We start from the raw sequence: 17,857 nt of genomic DNA, 5'->3' as shown, positions 1-17,857 counted from the left end.
TTTCAAGATTATTTGGAGGCGTTTCGCCGTGCAAGATCTCTTCTTGAGATCTAAAATAATCTCCATCCAAAAATGCGGAGTAAAGCGCCAACGAAAAAAGTAGCTCTAAGAGGTGCGGCTGGAAAAGCTACCAGGATTAAATCGGGAGAAAACGCGCAGTTGAAACTGAATAAACGGACAGGAAAACCCACTAAAACTCCGACAGGTAAAGGCCTTGGAAAAGCAGGAGCCAAACGTTTGGGGCGGCTGCTGAAACGGGTCATCCGGCCTCAGGAGGAGCCAAAAGGACAGGGGAAAGTTTCTCTGCCAAGTGAGTACAGTCACGGTTAAGATATTAGCTACATTAACTGCTGTGGCACTAGTTTAGCTAACGCTAGCTAATAGGTTGCTAGGATACTCGAGCATTTAATTTAATATTTTTAAATTCAATAACATGTCATTCATCCCCAAAGGGAAATTATAAAGCTGTAGTATTAATTATTATTAAAGATATTCTATTGTTATAGATTGAAAACAATATTACATATAAATCAACTGATAAAAGATTTAGAAAGTTTAAGTGTAGCACAGAGAAACGCTGTTACAGGGATATTACAGATAGATTACACTATCTGTAGGAAGCACTGTAACTCTCCTCTTTTACTACTGTCTCTCTGTAGAGTCTTAAAGCTGAGTTGAGAGGTGTTATAGTTACAGTCAGGTCTTAATGAAAAACACAATGTGATTTGGTCCAGATATTCCTACTGTGGTCCAGGTTTATCCATTTTATCTACCAGTGACCTCACACTTCCCATGATGATCAAGAGAAGAAATTATTTAAACCATCTTTCCCTTTTTTCTCCACTCTGTTCCTGCTTTCCATCCAAGACATTTCCCCTTCAACTCATCTTGATTTTAGGCCTTATTCCAGGCATTTCTTGCGCTTTGGAAAGCTCAATTGTCAACAGGTTAACACATTTTCTGTTGCCGTGGTTATGCATCATAACAGATGTAAAAGAGCTAAAGTCCTTCCAGCATCACAGGATACAGACCATAATAGAAATATCTCAAGACGTTGCAAAGAAAAACACATCATGTTCAGTGCTACTGCTGCAGGCTGCCTGCCTCGAGGGTGATAGGATTTTATAAATTCCCATTAAAATTCAGTATATTTAAGTCACTGCAAGTTGCACTTAAAACACTGTGAATGAAAATATTGAAGAAATTGTTTGGTAAATATTAGCTTAAAAATGAAAGAAGAAAGAATAATTAAACATAATAAAAATAGATGCATTGAAGAATAATACTTTATAATAATTCTTTGGATAACTGTCACTTCCTGTAGCTTTGATTTATCTTTTTCTAACATAATGCTCATTTATCAGAGCTATTTTAAGACAAGAAAACAGTTTCTTAAAAGGAAAAATGCTTAAATTCTTTCTTTAATAATACTTCATACCTTATTTAGAAAACTTTACTCTGAGTTTTGCAGTAGCACCAAACTAGTAGCAGCTTGGACATATTGCATCTTTTAAAAAAAAAAAAAAAAAAAAAGTAGGTTTGAATGCTCAGCTGCGTGAATTATTTTTGCTAGCACATCTTATGGCGTGTAACCTTGCCAGAGGTAAGGTAGTGTACATGTGGGAGCAGTCGATTGAGCATTTTAACTCCAAATCCAGTCGAGTTTAAGGGCAGATGTTGACGATGGAGGTTGGGAGCAAACCAGAGAGCAAGGAGAAGGAAGTTTAAACCAGTTTCTCTCCTAATTGTAACAGGGAATATCAAATCACTGGCAAATAAAGTGGATGAGCGTGGAGTGCTGAGAAACACACAGCAGGAATAAAGGGAATTTGGTATTGGTGTGTTTCACCAACACTTGTTTGCAAAGTTTAACTTCTTTGCTGCAGTGATGCTTATTTTCTCTAAAAAAAAAAAAATCTAGATTTTTGTTTGTTGTTTCAGAAGTTTGATCATATTATTACAAATCTTGTTCCATATAAACTCCCATGCCAAGTTTTTGTAAATGTTATACATCATCCCAACTGGAAATACCGCAAATTGGCGTGGGATGTGTACAGTCAGTACAGAAAGATTCTAACTGCACGGCACACGTGATCAGCGATATCAGTGAGGTGTTGGCTCAAAGCCTGGGATACTACGAGATAAAACTCACCAAACCACAGTGTGTTCATCCTGCTGCCTCCTGACAAGAGAAATGTCAGCTACTATATAACTTACGAGAGTACCTTTGCTGAGGCTCCACCTCAATGGTTTTTATTTTATTATCTTTTGTTGTGGATATTATAAAGAGAATACACCTGTAAACTGTAACTGTGACAACCTCTCTATCTAACAGAGACTCCGGTGCGTCTTTTCAAGCATCAGATTCAAACAGAGGCTAACAATGCACCCAAAGCAAACTCCCCAAAGCTGGCCTCGCCACAGGTCTCCAGGCTCATACTCAGTGTCGTCTCCAAGTGCAAACATAGAGGCGGTATCTCCATGGCAGAGCTCAAACAGACTCTGGCAGCTGAGGGTTACGACGTCACCAAGAACAACAGGCAGGTGAACGTGGTGGCCAAAAGGCTGGTTAACAGCGAGACCCTCGTGCGAACTACAAGAAATGCATCATTCAGACTCAACAGTAGCGTAAGATGCATTTCATCATTTAAGTTGGTAACGTGTCACTTTGTTGTGTTCTCAATGAGTTTTATTTCTAACGCTTTTTTACTCTATCAAACCAGAAGCTCACAGATACAACTCGAGTTAAGGCAAACACTGCGAAATCTTCGAAACCAAAAGGGGAGGTAAAGCAGAGCACCGCAACCCAGAAATTCCTCAAAGGAGCAGAAAGGTCGCAGAAAGGACAGAGAATGACTCCCAAACAAAAGGGCAGATCCTGCAAGCCAACAGGCAAGACCCAAAAAGCACCAGCCAAATCACACAAACAACCAGGCAAAACTCGCAAACCAGCAGCCAAATCACTCAGTCAAAAAAGACAGGCAACCAAACCAAGAAGAAAAGCTGTCGGTAAGAAACGTAGACCTGCAAAGAACCAAGCCGCACAAGCACGAAAGTCACCAAGGAAAGCTAAAAGGTTTCAGAGACGTCAACCAAAGCACGACCAACATCCATATAAATCTTCTCGGAGAAGACAACCGCCAAGACGGAGGCTTCCCAAAACAAGAGGAAAGTCGCAGCACAGACGAAATGGCAGGAGAAGAGCTTACTACTAGGATTAGTGAGCAGCAATAAACAGAATCCTCTGCAGCAAACTGAAACTGTTTATTGTTCTTTGATGGATCAGATGTGTCAAAAATACTGAAGTGTCCTAAAGTTACTTAAGTGTCCTAAGTTATCTCTCCACAAGAACTTTCACCACTATGCTTTGCTTCTAAACTGTAAAGGAAAAAACAAACAAAAAACACTCATTACCTGATAATACATTTTAATGTAATTATTCTATAAAACCTCCAAACTCAGCACTGATAACAATAGAAGAAAAACATTCATGTTTTTACATGGAAAGGCAATACTGGGTACAAAACCACTTTAAATTCCACCAATACATAAGAATACACAACCAGCACAGTGTGTAGCAGGATAGATGTCTGTAGTCTGTGTGGCATCACTGGATGTTTGGGCCAGTCTTTCTTTCAGGAATGAGGTCCATTTATGCCACTTGTTCTGTTCAGTCGGTATTTATCAGTTTATTTTGATATGTTTGTCACATGACGCCCCACACTTCTTCAAAGGCGGAGCAGATCTTGGCACAGGTCAGTGCTCCAGAGAGCGGGTAGTTACTGATGGACACAGTCTTCTCCGTGTAGTCCACGTTCACCTGATAAAAACACGCGAATTAGCCAGATTCGTAACTTAGAGCCTCGAAACAGCTACTGTGTGTATCGGTTTCTCACCGCTCCATGTGCGAATGCTCCGATCACCACTGCAGCAGGTCCCTCTGGCACCAAAGTCCGGGCGCTGACGGCTTCCCCAGAAGAGAAGGAGGTGGCGATACGAGGGCAGCCCGGAGGCAGGTGGTCAGAAACAGGATTTTTAATCATCCTCAGCAGCTTTTGCGGACCATCAGATGCCCGGACACTCAGCTTGTGCAGCAGCTGCACTAAGGTAGATAAAGAAGAAATATTAGGAGCAGCCGACGAGGGGGGAGGCGTTGTTTAAGCATGTGACAAAAAGGAACAAAATAGCTTACCCATCAGGCCACAGAAGCGAGTGAAGGTTCTTGGGATGCGGGTCTGTGGGTTGATCTCTATTAATGCGTTTTTCTCTGTGTGGATGTAAACCTGCAACAGGCCTGCCCTGTTCAGCGGACTGTCCATCAGCATGAGCAGACACTGGAATTAATCAGTTTAAGGCCAAAATTATTTACCCGTGATGTCCCACGTAACTTTACAAACTCACTGCCTAGTAAAAGACAACAAACACAAGCATGAGGTTGTAGGTGAAGAAAACAGCTGCACTCATGAATATGATTTGTCACCTGATGCGTGATATCTGGTCTTATATGTCCTGGGTCTCTTCCACTTTTGACGATCATATTTTTGTGCTGGTCACAGTTTAACAACTCAAAGGTTTTCCCGACCTGGGTGATAGAAAACACAACAATAAAATGTATCGATTGCCTTTAAAACCATTAATGGCACCAGCTGATTGCTGACATGGGCAGGTTCAACGTGCATCACAACACGACTCTGATGTTTACCTTCACTGTTTCGAGTGAAGCTCCCTCCAGAATAACAACCAGTCTCCTCTCTGCCATTCGGTCATGAAGGCTGCGGAGGTGTTTGGCTGGTTTTGGTTCATATTCGTCCAAATGTTCAAGACCACGCTTCTTACCATCTGGAGCCGCCATGATGTCTGCTCTTGCCTCCTCCGTTAGTCGCAGAATGAGGACGTCATGACAAAACAACGCTTTCCAGCGTGGGTGGGTTACTTGTTCAGCAGTAAATTTTTGTATGTAACAACTTTTAATTACAGCTTAAGTATTTTAACAGTATTTATCTTTATGTATTAATTACATTAATCATTTGAAAAAAAATATGAACGACCTAGCGTCTGCACGCGCATGTGACCCTATTCCGTCACCTTTGTGCGCCGGATGTACTCTTGCAACGTGCGGAGCGGAATTTCACGTGTGGAAAGAAGTCTGCTACATCGTACAAACTGAAGTCGTGTCAGAAAGTATCAAATTATTGGTGAGTATTTGAAGAATTAGTGCTAAACTTGTTCCTCCAGCCGAAGACTCGCTGAGGTATCATCACTAAAGTTTCAACTTTTTAATAACCGCGTGCGCTCACGTAGCAGACGCTGTGTAAACGATCATTATTTTGCAACGACTCTTGTCTGTCACTTAGAAACGGTTAAAGCTATCATCTTATTCTTTTACATTTTGGTAGTTGTATATCCACCATTAAGTAGCCACGAACTAGCCAGAAGTACAAGCAAGAAATAGATACGTGTAAAATTTAAGGATACTTAGGGTAATACCCTTATTCGTCACACTAAGGATTCAGTTCTTCTCAAACAGTGCCTCTGATTCACACTGCTTGATTCGTCATAAAACATGTCTGCTGTCCGTCATAATCTGACTCCCCAGACCACCTACTGACTTGTAGGCCTAAACCAAAAACTTAACTGTATTTAAGATCTTATAGCCCAGTAGAAGTCTTGTATCTGCTGGACTTTGTTGGGAAACCTGTGCACTGTATGTTGTCAAAAATAACAGCAATATTGAGTAGTACTCTGTAAAGTCAGAGCAGCAATAGGATCACTCTTCCACTGTATCATTATTGTTGTTCACAACCTTGCTGCCTTCTGTTTTTCAGGCTGTTTGAGTAGCTCATAGTCATGGGTCGGAAGTTGGATCCCACCACTAAAGTGAAGAGAGGGCCGGGTAAGAAAGCCAGAAAGCAGAAGGGAGCAGAGGTCGAGTTGGCTAAGTTTTTAACTGAAGGTAAGAACCCTTTGTCAGCTTTTATAAATAACTTGTCGCGTTGAATTAATCAGTTTTATTAAGTCATGCTGGCTGCAACACTGTGGCTTGTTCATAACAAAAAATACAACATTTTTCTCTTTGCAGAGGAAGTAGAGACAAAACGTCTGTCAAGTCGAGCGAGGAAAAGGTAAGATGCAGACTGATGGCATAACATTTGATACCTCTACACTGAGTGAAAGTTGTTCATTCATATTCATTCATTTTCAGAGCTGCAAAGAGAGTTCAGAATACGCAGAAGTCTAAAGTTGTTGCTGCAGAGAAGCTTAAGAAAGGTATCTACATCCACCTCAGTGTGCAGCACACATTTTTATTACTGTATAATGGCCAACTGACATCCGTGATGGACTGTCTGATCTCTATATGTTGACTTGTTTGGAAGCTGTTGATTGTTTTTGCATTTGCCTTTAAATGTGTTTTCTACCTCTTTAAGATCACAGTTTAAAATTTTTAAGTTTCAGAAAACTAAACATTTTGGTGCATTGTTTCTCTTTTTGTTTTTTTCTGTGAAGGATTCACTGATGAAAACAGCAAATGGCTGAAACCAGCAAAGAGGAAGCGGGAAATTGGCGAACCTGAAAGTGAGGATGACAGTGAGGAGCACTGGGAGGATGAGGAGGAGGAGGAGGAGCAGCAGCAGCCTGTGAAGAAAGGAGGAAAGGACAAAGAAAAGAAGAGTGAAAAAGTAGAAGTGAAAAAACTGGAGGAGGAGGACGATGATGACAGTGACAATGACGACGAAGCGGATGATGATGATGATGATGATGATGATGATGAAGAAATGGTTGATGACTACGGTGCACTAGATGATGGCAGTGGAGATGAAGCAGAGGAAGAGGACAGTGATGGAGAGGATGTAAGTAAAATGGTTAAGCTGCAACATGTGATGAGTTCTTATTTATTTAGTAGGTGCACTAGATTGCACTAGCAACCTTTTTTTTTTCTTCTTTTTTCATCTTCTGTCTGAAACTCACAGTTCCAGCTCCTGACCCTTTAAGGCAATCCCTTTAATTAGTCAGCTGATTGGTCAGAATTAACTGAGTGTGGTGCAGGTGCTTATTCTTTGTTTGGTGTGTCTCCAACTTTGGTTATATTCAAGTATTTGACATAATGACACAGACAAGCAAAGGAGAGAGAAGCCTGGGTCTGACACGATACATTTCAGGCAATTTCTCTTTTATGTGCACTGAAAATCCAAAGCAGCCTTCCAGGTTTCCTAACTACAAGTTTGCGGATCCATTTATTTATATTGTTCGAAAAGTTCCTCCAGTTTTGCAGTTTAAAGTTAAAGCAGTACTTCAGGAGCTGCTGCAAAATCAGGACTTTTTTTTATAGTTGACAAATGATAAATGTGGGAGAAATGTGTGAAAAAACGGCACAACTACAACTCCATTTTTTTGTGTTTTTTCCACATTCAGCTTCTTCCCATTGAACGTGCCGCAAAAAAAGAGAAAAAGCAGAAAGAATCGTTGGCTCTGGGGAGTGACGAAGAAGAAGATGATGATGAGGAGGAGGAGGACGATGATGAAGATGAACAGGAATCAGATGCTGACATGGATGAGGATGACACAGTTCAAACCAACACAGATGAGGGAGACAAATTCAGGCTGCCTGATGCAGAGGAACGTGAGAAGGAGGGTGAGTGAACTCATTACTTCTCGTTTACTGCAGCAAAATCAGTTGTTCTGCAGAGTGAAATCTTGATTCTCTTTTGTTTGTTTATAGGTCTCCTGTCTCTGGACCTGAAGACAATCCACCAAAGAATAAAGGACAACATTGACGTCCTTTGTAATTTCTCAGCAAAAAGGGAGGAGGGCAAAGACCGAATAGAATACCTCTCTCTTCTGAGGAAAGATCTCTGTACCTATTACAGCTACAACGACTTCCTCATTGAGAAACTAATGGACCTCTTCCCTCTTTCAGAGGTGTTTTTTTTTTTTCTTCCTAAATCAATGAAACTCGAATTCTCTTTTCCTAATTAGGTAGACTAAGGCCCCAGAACACACGAGCACAGGTTCTTTGTTAACTGCAGATTTTTCTATACGTTTGCATCTGTCTTTCACATGTAAACACAGTTAAAAGCAGCTTCCAGGGTTAAGATTTGAGCTTAGTGGTTAAACGTTTGTGCGTGGACGGGAAAACTGTGGTTTTTGGCTTGTGCGCCGTCCTTCTTGGTCCGATGTCAGAATATGTGCCAAATTACTCTTTGGTGATGTGGCGACAGGAGACGCCATCAAGATTTAGCTTGTTTTGACATGTTTGCACATGTGCATTTACTCAGCAGGTGAGACAGTTTACTGCTAGATAATCCAACACAAACCGGCCAGCGTCCTCAGCTTTTGATAAGACTCGATTGGACGTCTATTTGTTGGACCGTCTTTAAGAATAAAGCGGCTGTATTGATCTGTATTAATCACATTCGGGGGAAGAAAACTGATGAGATCATCTATCGATTCTATCAGAAAAGTTGCTAACTCAACTATTTAGCAGGCAATCTGAGATAACGTGACAGTTTTTGTAGGTAGTCGTGTGGACGTTTTTTGTCCTTTGGAAGGAAGGAGGAAAACAAATAAATACCCGTGTTCGTGTGTACTTACCTTAATGATTGAATGTGCCAAAACTATTTGGACGTTTTAAAGGTGACTTCATTGTCTTTCTTGTCAACAGCTGGTTGACTTCCTTGAAGCCAATGAGATCCAGAGACCTGTCACCATTCGCACCAACACACTGAAAACGAGAAGGCGGGACCTTGCACAGGTAACCGCTCTGACTGGGAGTTGTGGAATTAAAAATCCAATGATAATATTTGAATACACAATATGAAGTAGACATGCGTTCTTTGTGGGTTAACTTGTTTCGGATGACATATGAAATCGTAACGTATTGTTTTGTGATCAGAATTGAAACGATAACACAATGCAGTGCCTGTTTTGGCAACCCAGGTTATTTTCTGTATATAAGGTACGAATGTCTCTTTTAAAAAACAGATAAAGGCTGAAATTTTAGTTGTTCATTAGTTGTGAAAGCCTTTCAGACTCTTAACGAACACAAAATGCATTAAATGAGCCAGAGAAGGGAACTTAATGTTAATACTGGCTGTTTCTAAATAATCTGCTATGACATAACCATCCTGGGTGTCGTCATATATGATGAGAGCCTTAATGGCTTTTTATTTTGCTATTTCCCCCACTTTCCACTACCAGTTTGTCACAGGTTGAGAATTTATTTGTGGCTATGAGAGGCACAGCTGTAATTTGTAAATGTTCCCTAACAGATTCGTATGTGGACAACTGGTAGTTGTGAGAGCTAAACGGGAATATCTTTTAGCCACAGTATGCAAGACCCTTATTCAGTTGGCACTGCTCATCGTTAAAGCCCCAGAAACACACCTGCCAAGTTCAAAGATGATCAGAGGAAAGATTGTTGAGAAAAACACAGACTTAAAGCCCTTATGAACTTTGTTTGGTACTAAAGTGCTGACATTTTGAACTTCTTATTTTATGTTTTTCCTTGTTCAGGCTTTGATTAACAGAGGAGTGAACCTTGATCCACTGGGGAAATGGTCTAAAGTTGGTTTGGTTATCTTCGACTCCTCAGTACCAGTCGGTAAGATAAATTTTTTTTTCATTTCAGCATTCTGATTTAAGCCATTGAAGATGTTCACTGGAGAATATCAGAGACCGACTGCAGCCAAAAGAGCTTTAACTGTAAATCTTCCCTTCTGTCTAAACAGGTGCGACCCCAGAGTATTTGGCTGGTCATTACATGCTGCAGGGGGCCTCCAGCTTTCTGCCAGTCATGGCGCTCTCACCACAAGAGGGAGAGCTGGTGTTGGACATGAGCTCGGCTCCAGGGGGAAAGACCACCTATATATGTAAGTTGTGCTGCCTTTGCTCTTTGTTTGATGTGTCCAACCGAGGTGTGACAAACTGTAATCTGTGTGGTAAATGCCGACTTAAAATGAGTTTGAAAATGAAAGGCCTAATGTGTTAATGTTTCCACCCGCAGCTCAGTTGATGAGAAACACAGGAGTGATCGTGGCTAATGATGCCAACGCTGAAAGATTGAAGAGTGTGGTTGGAAATATTCACCGTCTGGGGGTCACCAACACTGTGGTCAGCAATTATGATGGCAGGCAGTTCCCAAAGGTAATGTGCATGTTGAGTATTGATTCGCAGTACGTGTTTGGTCTGGATTTATTACAGATTCAGGTGTACTAACCTGTTCAAATTGTGCTTGAAGGTAATGGGTGGATTCGATAGAGTGCTGCTTGATGCACCGTGCTCAGGCACAGGAGTCATTGCTAAAGATCCAGCTGTGAAGACCAGTAAGGTACAATAACATTCACTGCCTGTGTGTGTACTCTTACAGATATTTGAGTCATGATAATGCAACCATACGTATCTTCCTCTAACATTCCATTGACAGGATGAGGCAGATATCCAGCGCTCTGCTCACCTGCAGAAGGAGCTGCTCCTGTCTGCCATCGACTCTGTGAATGCTGAGTCTCCCTCTGGAGGATATCTGGTCTACTGCACGTGTTCAATAATGGTAAGTGTTCATTCAGAATTGGTTTAGTGTGTGTTTACCGTCATGTTGATCAAGAAAACACTCGATATTCTGAAAAAGTGGCTGCTAATAAAGGTAGTGTACCGTTTGCACATAAAATCAACAGTTTAGTCCTTTTATGCTTCAGATGTTTGAAAAAACCTCAGTCATAAAAGGAAGTAAACACCTACACCTACACTTATCAAACCTTCAAATCCATCCAGATCATTAAAACTTTCTTACACACAGTGGTCTGAGAGTTAAAATCTCCAAAAGCATTAGAAACCCTGTCCTGTCTTTGTGTGAGCACTGCGTCTGGAGGTAGTGGGCGTCATCCTCGAGCTCTGTTCTGAAGTTAAAACATGTTCACCTTTGGGTGAAGCGCGTCATATTGGAGAGAATCTGACAGCCTCCTCTCAGCCTAAAGTTTGTTCTCAATTTTGTGGTACGATTCTCCCCAACAGACTGTCTAAATGCTCTTATTCTCAGCTTTAAATACACCTGGAAGCGGTCATTGCACAGGTGTGAAGCTCCTGAACGAGTCTAAACTCCGTTCTCCTGTCCTGCCCTGAGGATAATATGAACCTACACTCTCTAAATTGCTGCTTGTCTCCTCCCCCTGACGAGGCCGCGGCTTTCCTCTGACAGCTTGACAGATGCATCTTGTAAAAGAAAAAAAATCGGTCTCCTTCCTGGATACAGTCACCTCGCAGCTGTTACTGAATTTGGACGCAGTTTGTGTGTGCACCCTCTGCTCTGTGCCACTCCAATGTGGAAGCATCTGAAGAGATGTCCAGCTACAGTAAAAGTAGACGATTTTATCACAGATCCAAAAAAAAAATCATATAGGCATATCAAATTGTGACTGTAAGGACATCTGTGACAGAGTTGAATGATAAGACGATGTTTTAAAAAGGAAAATGGTCACCACACTTGCAAACCCACCAACGAGTGGCTCAAAAGGTTGAAAGCCCACATTTGAATCGGCTTTAAAAATCCAGAATAAGTCATTTCGGTCCTAAATATCAGTTACACAAAACACCTGCAAGATGCTATTTCTGCTGAATCTTTTAACCATTCCTCTACTTTTTGTTTAAAGGTGATTACCACTTGGTGATCGATTCAGCTTGGATAGTAATCAAATTACATTACATTTTCCAATAGGTGGAGGAGAATGAGTGGGTGGTGAACTACGCTTTGAAGAAAAGGAATATCAAATTAGTTCCCACAGGACTGGACTTCGGCAAGGAAGGCTTTACGAAGTAAATAAAGTATCCAGTGTTCGATATCAGTAGCTGTTGGGTGGCAAATTCTGTTATCATCACCACAAACTTATTGTATTTTCTTTTAGTTTCAAAGAATTGAGATTCCATCCTTCTCTGCGACTCACACGGCGATTTTACCCCCATTCCCACAACATGGATGGATTTTTTGTGGCCAAGTTCAAAAAGTTCTCCAATGTAGTTCCAGCTGCACCTGCAGGAAAAGGTAACTATTTTCAACTTTGATTGTGATGATATTCCCTGTTTATAATGAACTAACCCTCTGTGTTTGTTCCCACTGTAGAAGAAGAAAAAACAGAGGCTCCTGAAGCTACAGTAGCTACAGACTCTTCAATAGAGAAACCATCCAAAAGCAACAAGACGCAGAAGACTGCCCCGACAAAGGCTGGCGGCTTAAAGCACAACGCCAAAGCAAACGGAACAGCTGCTTTGAAGTCGGCGAACGTGAAGTCAACAGGAAAAAAGAACTCGCACACTGGGCCAAAGAAAGCAAAGATCGCCAAGATGGATGGAGAGACTGTGAAGGGTGCAGAGACCAAGAAGCCTGTGGTGGAGAAAGCTGATGAGAGTAAAGCGCCCAAAGCTGACAAAAAAGAGGGAAGCAGATTTGAGAAAAAGCAAGTCAAAAAGAGAAAAATATCCATGAACGCGAAGAACAGAATGGGAAAGAATAAATTCAACAAGTTGAAGCACATGTTGGGCAAAAACAAATAAAGAGTGACAAGTGGACGGTGTGTAAAAATGTTCCTCATTACATAAGAACTTTGTAGAGTTTTATTGAAACTCCGTTTCTGTCCATTTAAAGGGTTCAAGTCGGTTTGTTCTGTTGTCTTTTCAGAGCAGTTTGTGTCAAATGTGACTGTAACATGGCTGTACTGATGGATTGGAAACACATCTTTTCTTTTTTTTTTTATTTGTATTACAGAATATTCATTATGTTTGTTAGATAAATTCAACTCCATAAGATAATAAATGTTTTAAAAGATTTTTCCCATCACTTGTTGATTATGTCATTAATTGTACCATGTTGTACTTGTCTGAATGTTTTGATCACCTAATTAATCAATACTCTAATTGAATTTTAGACCATTTTCAAATATTTCTGACATGGCAGTTCACTTTTGCAAGGTGTGACTCTAATTTCAGTCACCTATGAAATTTAAGCATCCGAAAGACTGAAATTTGCACAGAAGTGAACTTAACTTAAGGACGTCATTATGCAGATGAGAAACAGTTACTGTTTTAGATGATTAAAAGTGAGATGTTGCTGTTTTAAGTCGTAACCAATTGATTATTCGAGGGTGCAGCTGCAGCATACCGATATACAGACTTACAGTTTTGATTAATTAAGTGCATTTATGCAAAGCGGAACACGATCGCCTGAAATATTTAGCAGTTTGGAGTAGAGTTTGTCCTGGAGAGTCAACCAGCCAATCAGATTAAACCATTTCCAAACGGAAGCTGTGTTGTTTACATTTTCCAAGATGGCGGCGGGGATGTATTTGGAGCATTATTTGGACAGTAAGTTGTTTTTCCAGCTCCAGGAGCGCTGGAACATGTTTTACCCTAAATTGCTATTGCATATTTAGTTTTTCCTTACGAACCGTTGACCCTGGTCGGCCATCAACCCGGTACAGAATGCTTTAACCGTTCTCTAACGGTTAGCGGGTTTAGGCTCGGTCTAATTGCTGGAATATAGCATCGCACCAAGCACTGAGAAAGGATGCTGCTACATACTGTCATACTCGTGCTTCAGATTCGCTTAACACACAAGTCATTTGTCTATATGTCACTTGTTGAATTAAGATAGTTCAGAGTATGAATTTGCATACAAGATTGTGTTGTCCTCTGTGTTCACGTTTTTATTTTATTGTTTCATGATTTCACTGACAATCAATCCCTTCCGCCACACCAGGCATAGAAAACCTTCCCTTCGAGTTGCAGAGGAACTTCAATTTAATGAGGGATCTCGATCAACGCACAGAGGGTGAGATTATTGGACTCTAAAATGTGCATTAATTTCAGTGTGAAGACACAGACCAACCTCTAAGTAAGACCTGTCATGTTAAGATAAAAACCTTTGAGATTAGAGCCCTTTTTATCATTGCTGCAAAAGCACAGTTTGATAGCATTCACATCCTCAAATGTAACCAAACTACTTAAAAGGACCCCAACATGATTAAACTGGAGGATATTTGTCTCTTAATGTGTTTTAGATAGTTTTAAACTTTTAAAACTAACCCAAAGATTCAGAAGTTGGTAAACGGACCCATTAAGGGACCCCAGAGGAGTGAGTAGATCATGAAATTATAAACATTCGTCATACAAAATAATTTCTGATCTGTCTTTGCCTTTTTCTTGTGAACCCTTGGATATCTTTACTTCTTTAGATTACAAAACCTTAATTGTGAAGTTTTAAATTGATTGCACTCTACACCCTACAGCACATAGCCTGTGATTGGGAATCAAAGACAGAGAAATGTCATGTTTTAGCACTTAGCCAAAAGGTTTGTGCAGCACAGGTTCATTGGATAGTACATGTTACACCTAAGTTATACAAGTTAAATCCTTTCAATAATTTCCAGTAATGGGCTATGATGATTTTAGGGAATGTTGACCTAGTCAGTTTAAGTATTATTGTATTCATTAGAAATTTGATTGTAATAACAAAACTGTTTAAATATTTCTTTATTTTATTTTTGCAGATTTAAAAGGACAGATCGACTCTCTGGCCAAAGAATACACAGCGAACGCCCGCACTCTTTCCTCCGAGCAAAAGCTGTCCATACTGAGGCAGATTCAGCAATCCTACAGTAAATGCAAGGAGTTTGGGGACGATAAAGTGCAGCTGGCCATGCAGACATATGAAATGGTTGGTACTTTGAGAATAAACACATTATGTTGTAGACATGTGTTCTCAGTATAATCGATAAAACTGTTTCCTTTTTTTTCGCAGGTCGACAAACACATCAGACGTCTCGACACAGATCTGGCTCGGTTTGAGGCGGACCTGAAAGAAAAGCAGATTGAGAGCACAGACTATGATTCCACCTCAAGTAAGGGGAAGAAAGGTGTGTGTACGCTCCATTTACTCTGCAGCCACTCGGCTTTGTGATGACCACCTTGTCGGTTTCGAAGAATCTGTACTGAGTGGCGTACTTTGTTGGGTTTTTTTCGGGATTGCAGGAGACTCCAGACAAAAAGAAAAGAAAGCAGCGAAAACAAGGTCTAAAGTGAAGAGTTCAGATGAAGATGGCAGCCCCAAGAGTGCACAGAAGAAAGTCAAACTCCTACAACCGTATGTTGTGTTATTGGTGATGATCGTGTGAATTGTTTTTAGTGTTATTGTCATTCTCCCAATTCCTGTTGATGATATATTTTTCTCCATCATCAGAGGGGAATTCAACAGCCCTTCCTCCAACTTTGGGAACGTGCACCCATCTGATGTCCTGGACATGCCTGTGGACCCCAATGAGCCCACCTACTGCCTGTGTCATCAGGTGTCTTACGGCGAGATGATCGGCTGTGACAACACTGATGTGAGTTTCGTTTTCTGGCCATCTTTCAGTCTCAGTCAGAGATCGCGACAGTCGTCTTCGCTTTCATGCTGAGTGTCATTAGTGTTTTTATTTCAGCAGAAAACTTACTGCATTTGTTGAAAGAGACAAATAATAACCCATTCTGACCTGTTTCAACATGTGAGTGCACCTGCTCATATGTGCACAGGGAGCCTCGGCTCTTGGCTTTGTTAACACATCCATGCATTTGTTTTTCTGTAGTGTGCCGATTAGTCTCAAAAGCACAGATTCAGAGCCTTGAGGTTTCACGCAATACCAAGTAAATAAAAGATAATTTTGTTGGGGGACTCTGTGTAACAAACCAAAGGTACCAGTCCCATCAACAATGCTTATCGAGCAAGTGTCGTCTAATGTGCTGCAGCCTGCTGAGGGAGACACAGAAGTGCCTGAGATGCCGGCAGGCTCAACACGAACAAATTCAAAAAGCTGGAAATGTAATTGGACAGAACACGAGGACACTTTCATTGATGAGGAACACGAGTCGCTAAACAAAACGTCCCCACCCCCATAACGCACTACAGGGACAGAGGAGCTCATTCTCCAACATCCCTGAACACAGCATTGCACTTCACATCTGTGAATAAATAAACTCTTGCTGCCATCTTTTCATCCTCCAGTACAAGCTATTCTCTCTTCGCACTGTCTGTATTTACATTGCATTATTTGGATCTTTTACACAGCAATCTGTAGATACAGTCCTAGTTTTCTTCATAGTTTGTTCCTCTTGCTAATTTAAATCAGAACAATCATATATACTTCTTGATGCTTTTCCCCCTTTTGCACTGATGCTTGTGACAAAGTAATTCCCCTCATGGAATCAATAAGGTTTCCACTAGCACGTTTTTATCTGACACATTTTGATTTGTCGCACTGCAGGCACTTCAGAAACGGTTCCTGAAACATTTATGGCTCTAATACTCTAATATGTAAACTAGTTGTATAGCATAAAGAGAAGTTGTTTTGGGTTTGAAAGAAGGTGATGGAGGCAGCACCACCCTGCATATCAACAGACTCGTAACTATTAAATGAGGCAAGGTTTAGTGTAAAATCAAAGTCATTTTTAAAGCGTAAAAGGGTCACAGGAAACAGAACTCCTAAATTTGTTATTTGGGCTAAAAAATATGAGATTTTTAATGTTTAATTACTGCCGACTAAGGAGCTTTTGTCGTCAGATTAAATAGGAAAAGAAAGATCGCAGGAAAAAGAAACAGAAGCTTGTAGATTTGCAGATACAAATGAGCCACTTGATTAAAACTATGTAAAATAGATTTTTTTTAAAGCTACATTGAAGTACAAGTGTTTGGTTTTTTTCCTTTTATAATATTGACTATTGAGTATGATTTATCAGGTGCCACACAAAGCATACAATATGTGAAGGCTCTCTGAGCGGTTTGTTTTGGATTATATGTTTTGAAAAGCCTGGTTTTGTCTGGGCTAAGTGCTCCATTTGCACAATACTTAGCGGTACTTTTACGTTCTTTTGTCTTTTTTCCAGTGCTCCATCGAGTGGTTCCATTTTGCATGTGTGGGCCTAACAACCAAACCACGAGGCAAATGGTAAGAAAGTCCGAACCAACGGTGAAATTCGGGACACGTCAGCATGTACAGTGAAAGTGCGAATTGTTGCCTGTTACCTTTAATTCCTACTTCATATTCATGCTATGCAGGTACTGCCCACGGTGCTCTCAGGACAGAAAGAGGAAGTAAAACACCTGGTTGTTCTGGAACAAAACGTGGACACCGACCCGATGGAAGATGAGAAGAATATTTCTTCACTAGTGACTAGAACCTTTTGTTTCTCATCTTTTTCTTAACATTTGGTGCTTTTCTCTGGTTTATGTCCTTGCCTTGGTCTGATGCAGTGGGTGTGAAGGAGCCAAGTGGTTACAAATTTATTTAAGGTTTGATTTTTTTTTTTTTTATGGATAACATTAATTTAGTTTTTTTTTTTTTTTAGTTACCTTTGGTGCTCTTATTGTGACTTATTTTTTTACATTTTGATGTCCAAGTGAATAATAAACACTACAACTGCCCCCACTGGTTTAATAATTGAAGTTTCCATAAAACTCTATACTGTATGTACATGTACAACCATAAAATTGAAAGTATTTTCACTCAAAACTGGCCATGGATGATTTCTTTTTTGGTTTGTTGTACGGGGTTAGCTTCTTGTGTTTAACCTTGGAACACTAGTTTTGTTTTCTAAGTATAACGAGAGGGCAAATATGAATGCAAATGCTGCATCCTGACAGTATTAGTCAATTATGGTAGTGAGTTGAACCATTTTATTTGAACATTTGACCGAGTGCTGCGTAGTAAGACATTTCTTGAAAAGCATTGTAATTTCTGTAGCTGAAACATGGGTACCGGAGCGTGGGAATGATTGTGTTGTCAATCATTTTAATACAGCTACTACCTCAAAAAAACAAAACTTTTTCTGTGTCGTCTTTTGTCTC

General features: G+C 40.5%; 4 protein-coding genes across 5 annotated transcripts; 3 read left to right on the top strand and 1 right to left on the bottom strand.

The window, feature by feature from the left end:
* The first annotated feature begins 72 nt into the window (after window positions 1–72).
* On the top strand, window positions 73–3,305 carry LOC140316961 (uncharacterized). The gene is made up of 3 exons (XM_072395047.1): window positions 73–310; window positions 2,336–2,628; window positions 2,724–3,305. The coding sequence occupies exons 1-3, from the start codon at window positions 73–75 to the stop codon at window positions 3,213–3,215; spliced, it is 1,023 nt and encodes a 340-aa protein (XP_072251148.1). The 3' UTR covers window positions 3,216–3,305.
* Window positions 3,306–3,410: 105 nt separating this feature from the next.
* On the bottom strand, window positions 3,411–4,871 carry emg1 (EMG1 N1-specific pseudouridine methyltransferase). The gene is made up of 5 exons (XM_072394032.1): window positions 4,703–4,871; window positions 4,481–4,582; window positions 4,193–4,334; window positions 3,897–4,102; window positions 3,411–3,820 (listed from the first exon to the last, which is right to left on the bottom strand). The coding sequence occupies exons 1-5, from the start codon at window positions 4,850–4,852 to the stop codon at window positions 3,707–3,709; spliced, it is 714 nt and encodes a 237-aa protein (XP_072250133.1). The 5' UTR covers window positions 4,853–4,871; the 3' UTR covers window positions 3,411–3,706.
* A 221-nt stretch (window positions 4,872–5,092) lies between these two features.
* On the top strand, window positions 5,093–12,537 carry nop2 (NOP2 nucleolar protein homolog (yeast)). Its single transcript, XM_072394033.1, has 16 exons — window positions 5,093–5,195; window positions 5,826–5,953; window positions 6,080–6,122; window positions 6,203–6,267; window positions 6,505–6,848; window positions 7,411–7,630; window positions 7,718–7,917; window positions 8,660–8,749; window positions 9,511–9,598; window positions 9,726–9,866; window positions 10,001–10,140; window positions 10,235–10,324; window positions 10,421–10,543; window positions 11,705–11,802; window positions 11,892–12,028; window positions 12,107–12,537. Exons 2-16 carry the CDS (start codon window positions 5,848–5,850, stop codon window positions 12,535–12,537), a joined length of 2,316 nt encoding a protein of 771 aa, XP_072250134.1. The 5' UTR covers window positions 5,093–5,195; window positions 5,826–5,847.
* Window positions 12,538–13,256: 719 nt separating this feature from the next.
* ing4 (inhibitor of growth family, member 4) lies at window positions 13,257–17,434 on the top strand. Of its 2 annotated transcripts, none has more exons than XM_072394031.1 (8): window positions 13,257–13,344; window positions 13,739–13,810; window positions 14,529–14,695; window positions 14,780–14,894; window positions 15,010–15,121; window positions 15,218–15,362; window positions 16,897–16,958; window positions 17,069–17,434. In XM_072394031.1, the coding sequence occupies exons 1-8, from the start codon at window positions 13,308–13,310 to the stop codon at window positions 17,106–17,108; spliced, it is 750 nt and encodes a 249-aa protein (XP_072250132.1). In that variant the 5' UTR covers window positions 13,257–13,307; the 3' UTR covers window positions 17,109–17,434. The 2 variants fall into 2 exon arrangements, with proteins under 2 accessions (XP_072250132.1, XP_072250131.1); XM_072394030.1 differs by having other exon boundaries at window positions 13,274–13,344; window positions 15,007–15,121.
* The last annotated feature ends 423 nt before the right edge of the window (window positions 17,435–17,857 follow it).

The sequence above is a fragment of the Leuresthes tenuis genome, unplaced genomic scaffold (genome assembly GCF_036924035.1).
Source record: "Leuresthes tenuis unplaced genomic scaffold, fLeuTen1.0.hap1 SCAF_10, whole genome shotgun sequence".
Taxonomy (NCBI): domain Eukaryota; kingdom Metazoa; phylum Chordata; class Actinopteri; order Atheriniformes; family Atherinopsidae; genus Leuresthes; species Leuresthes tenuis.
The sequence above is the reverse complement of the archived record's forward strand: the minus strand, read 5'-3'. Positions and strand labels throughout refer to the sequence as shown.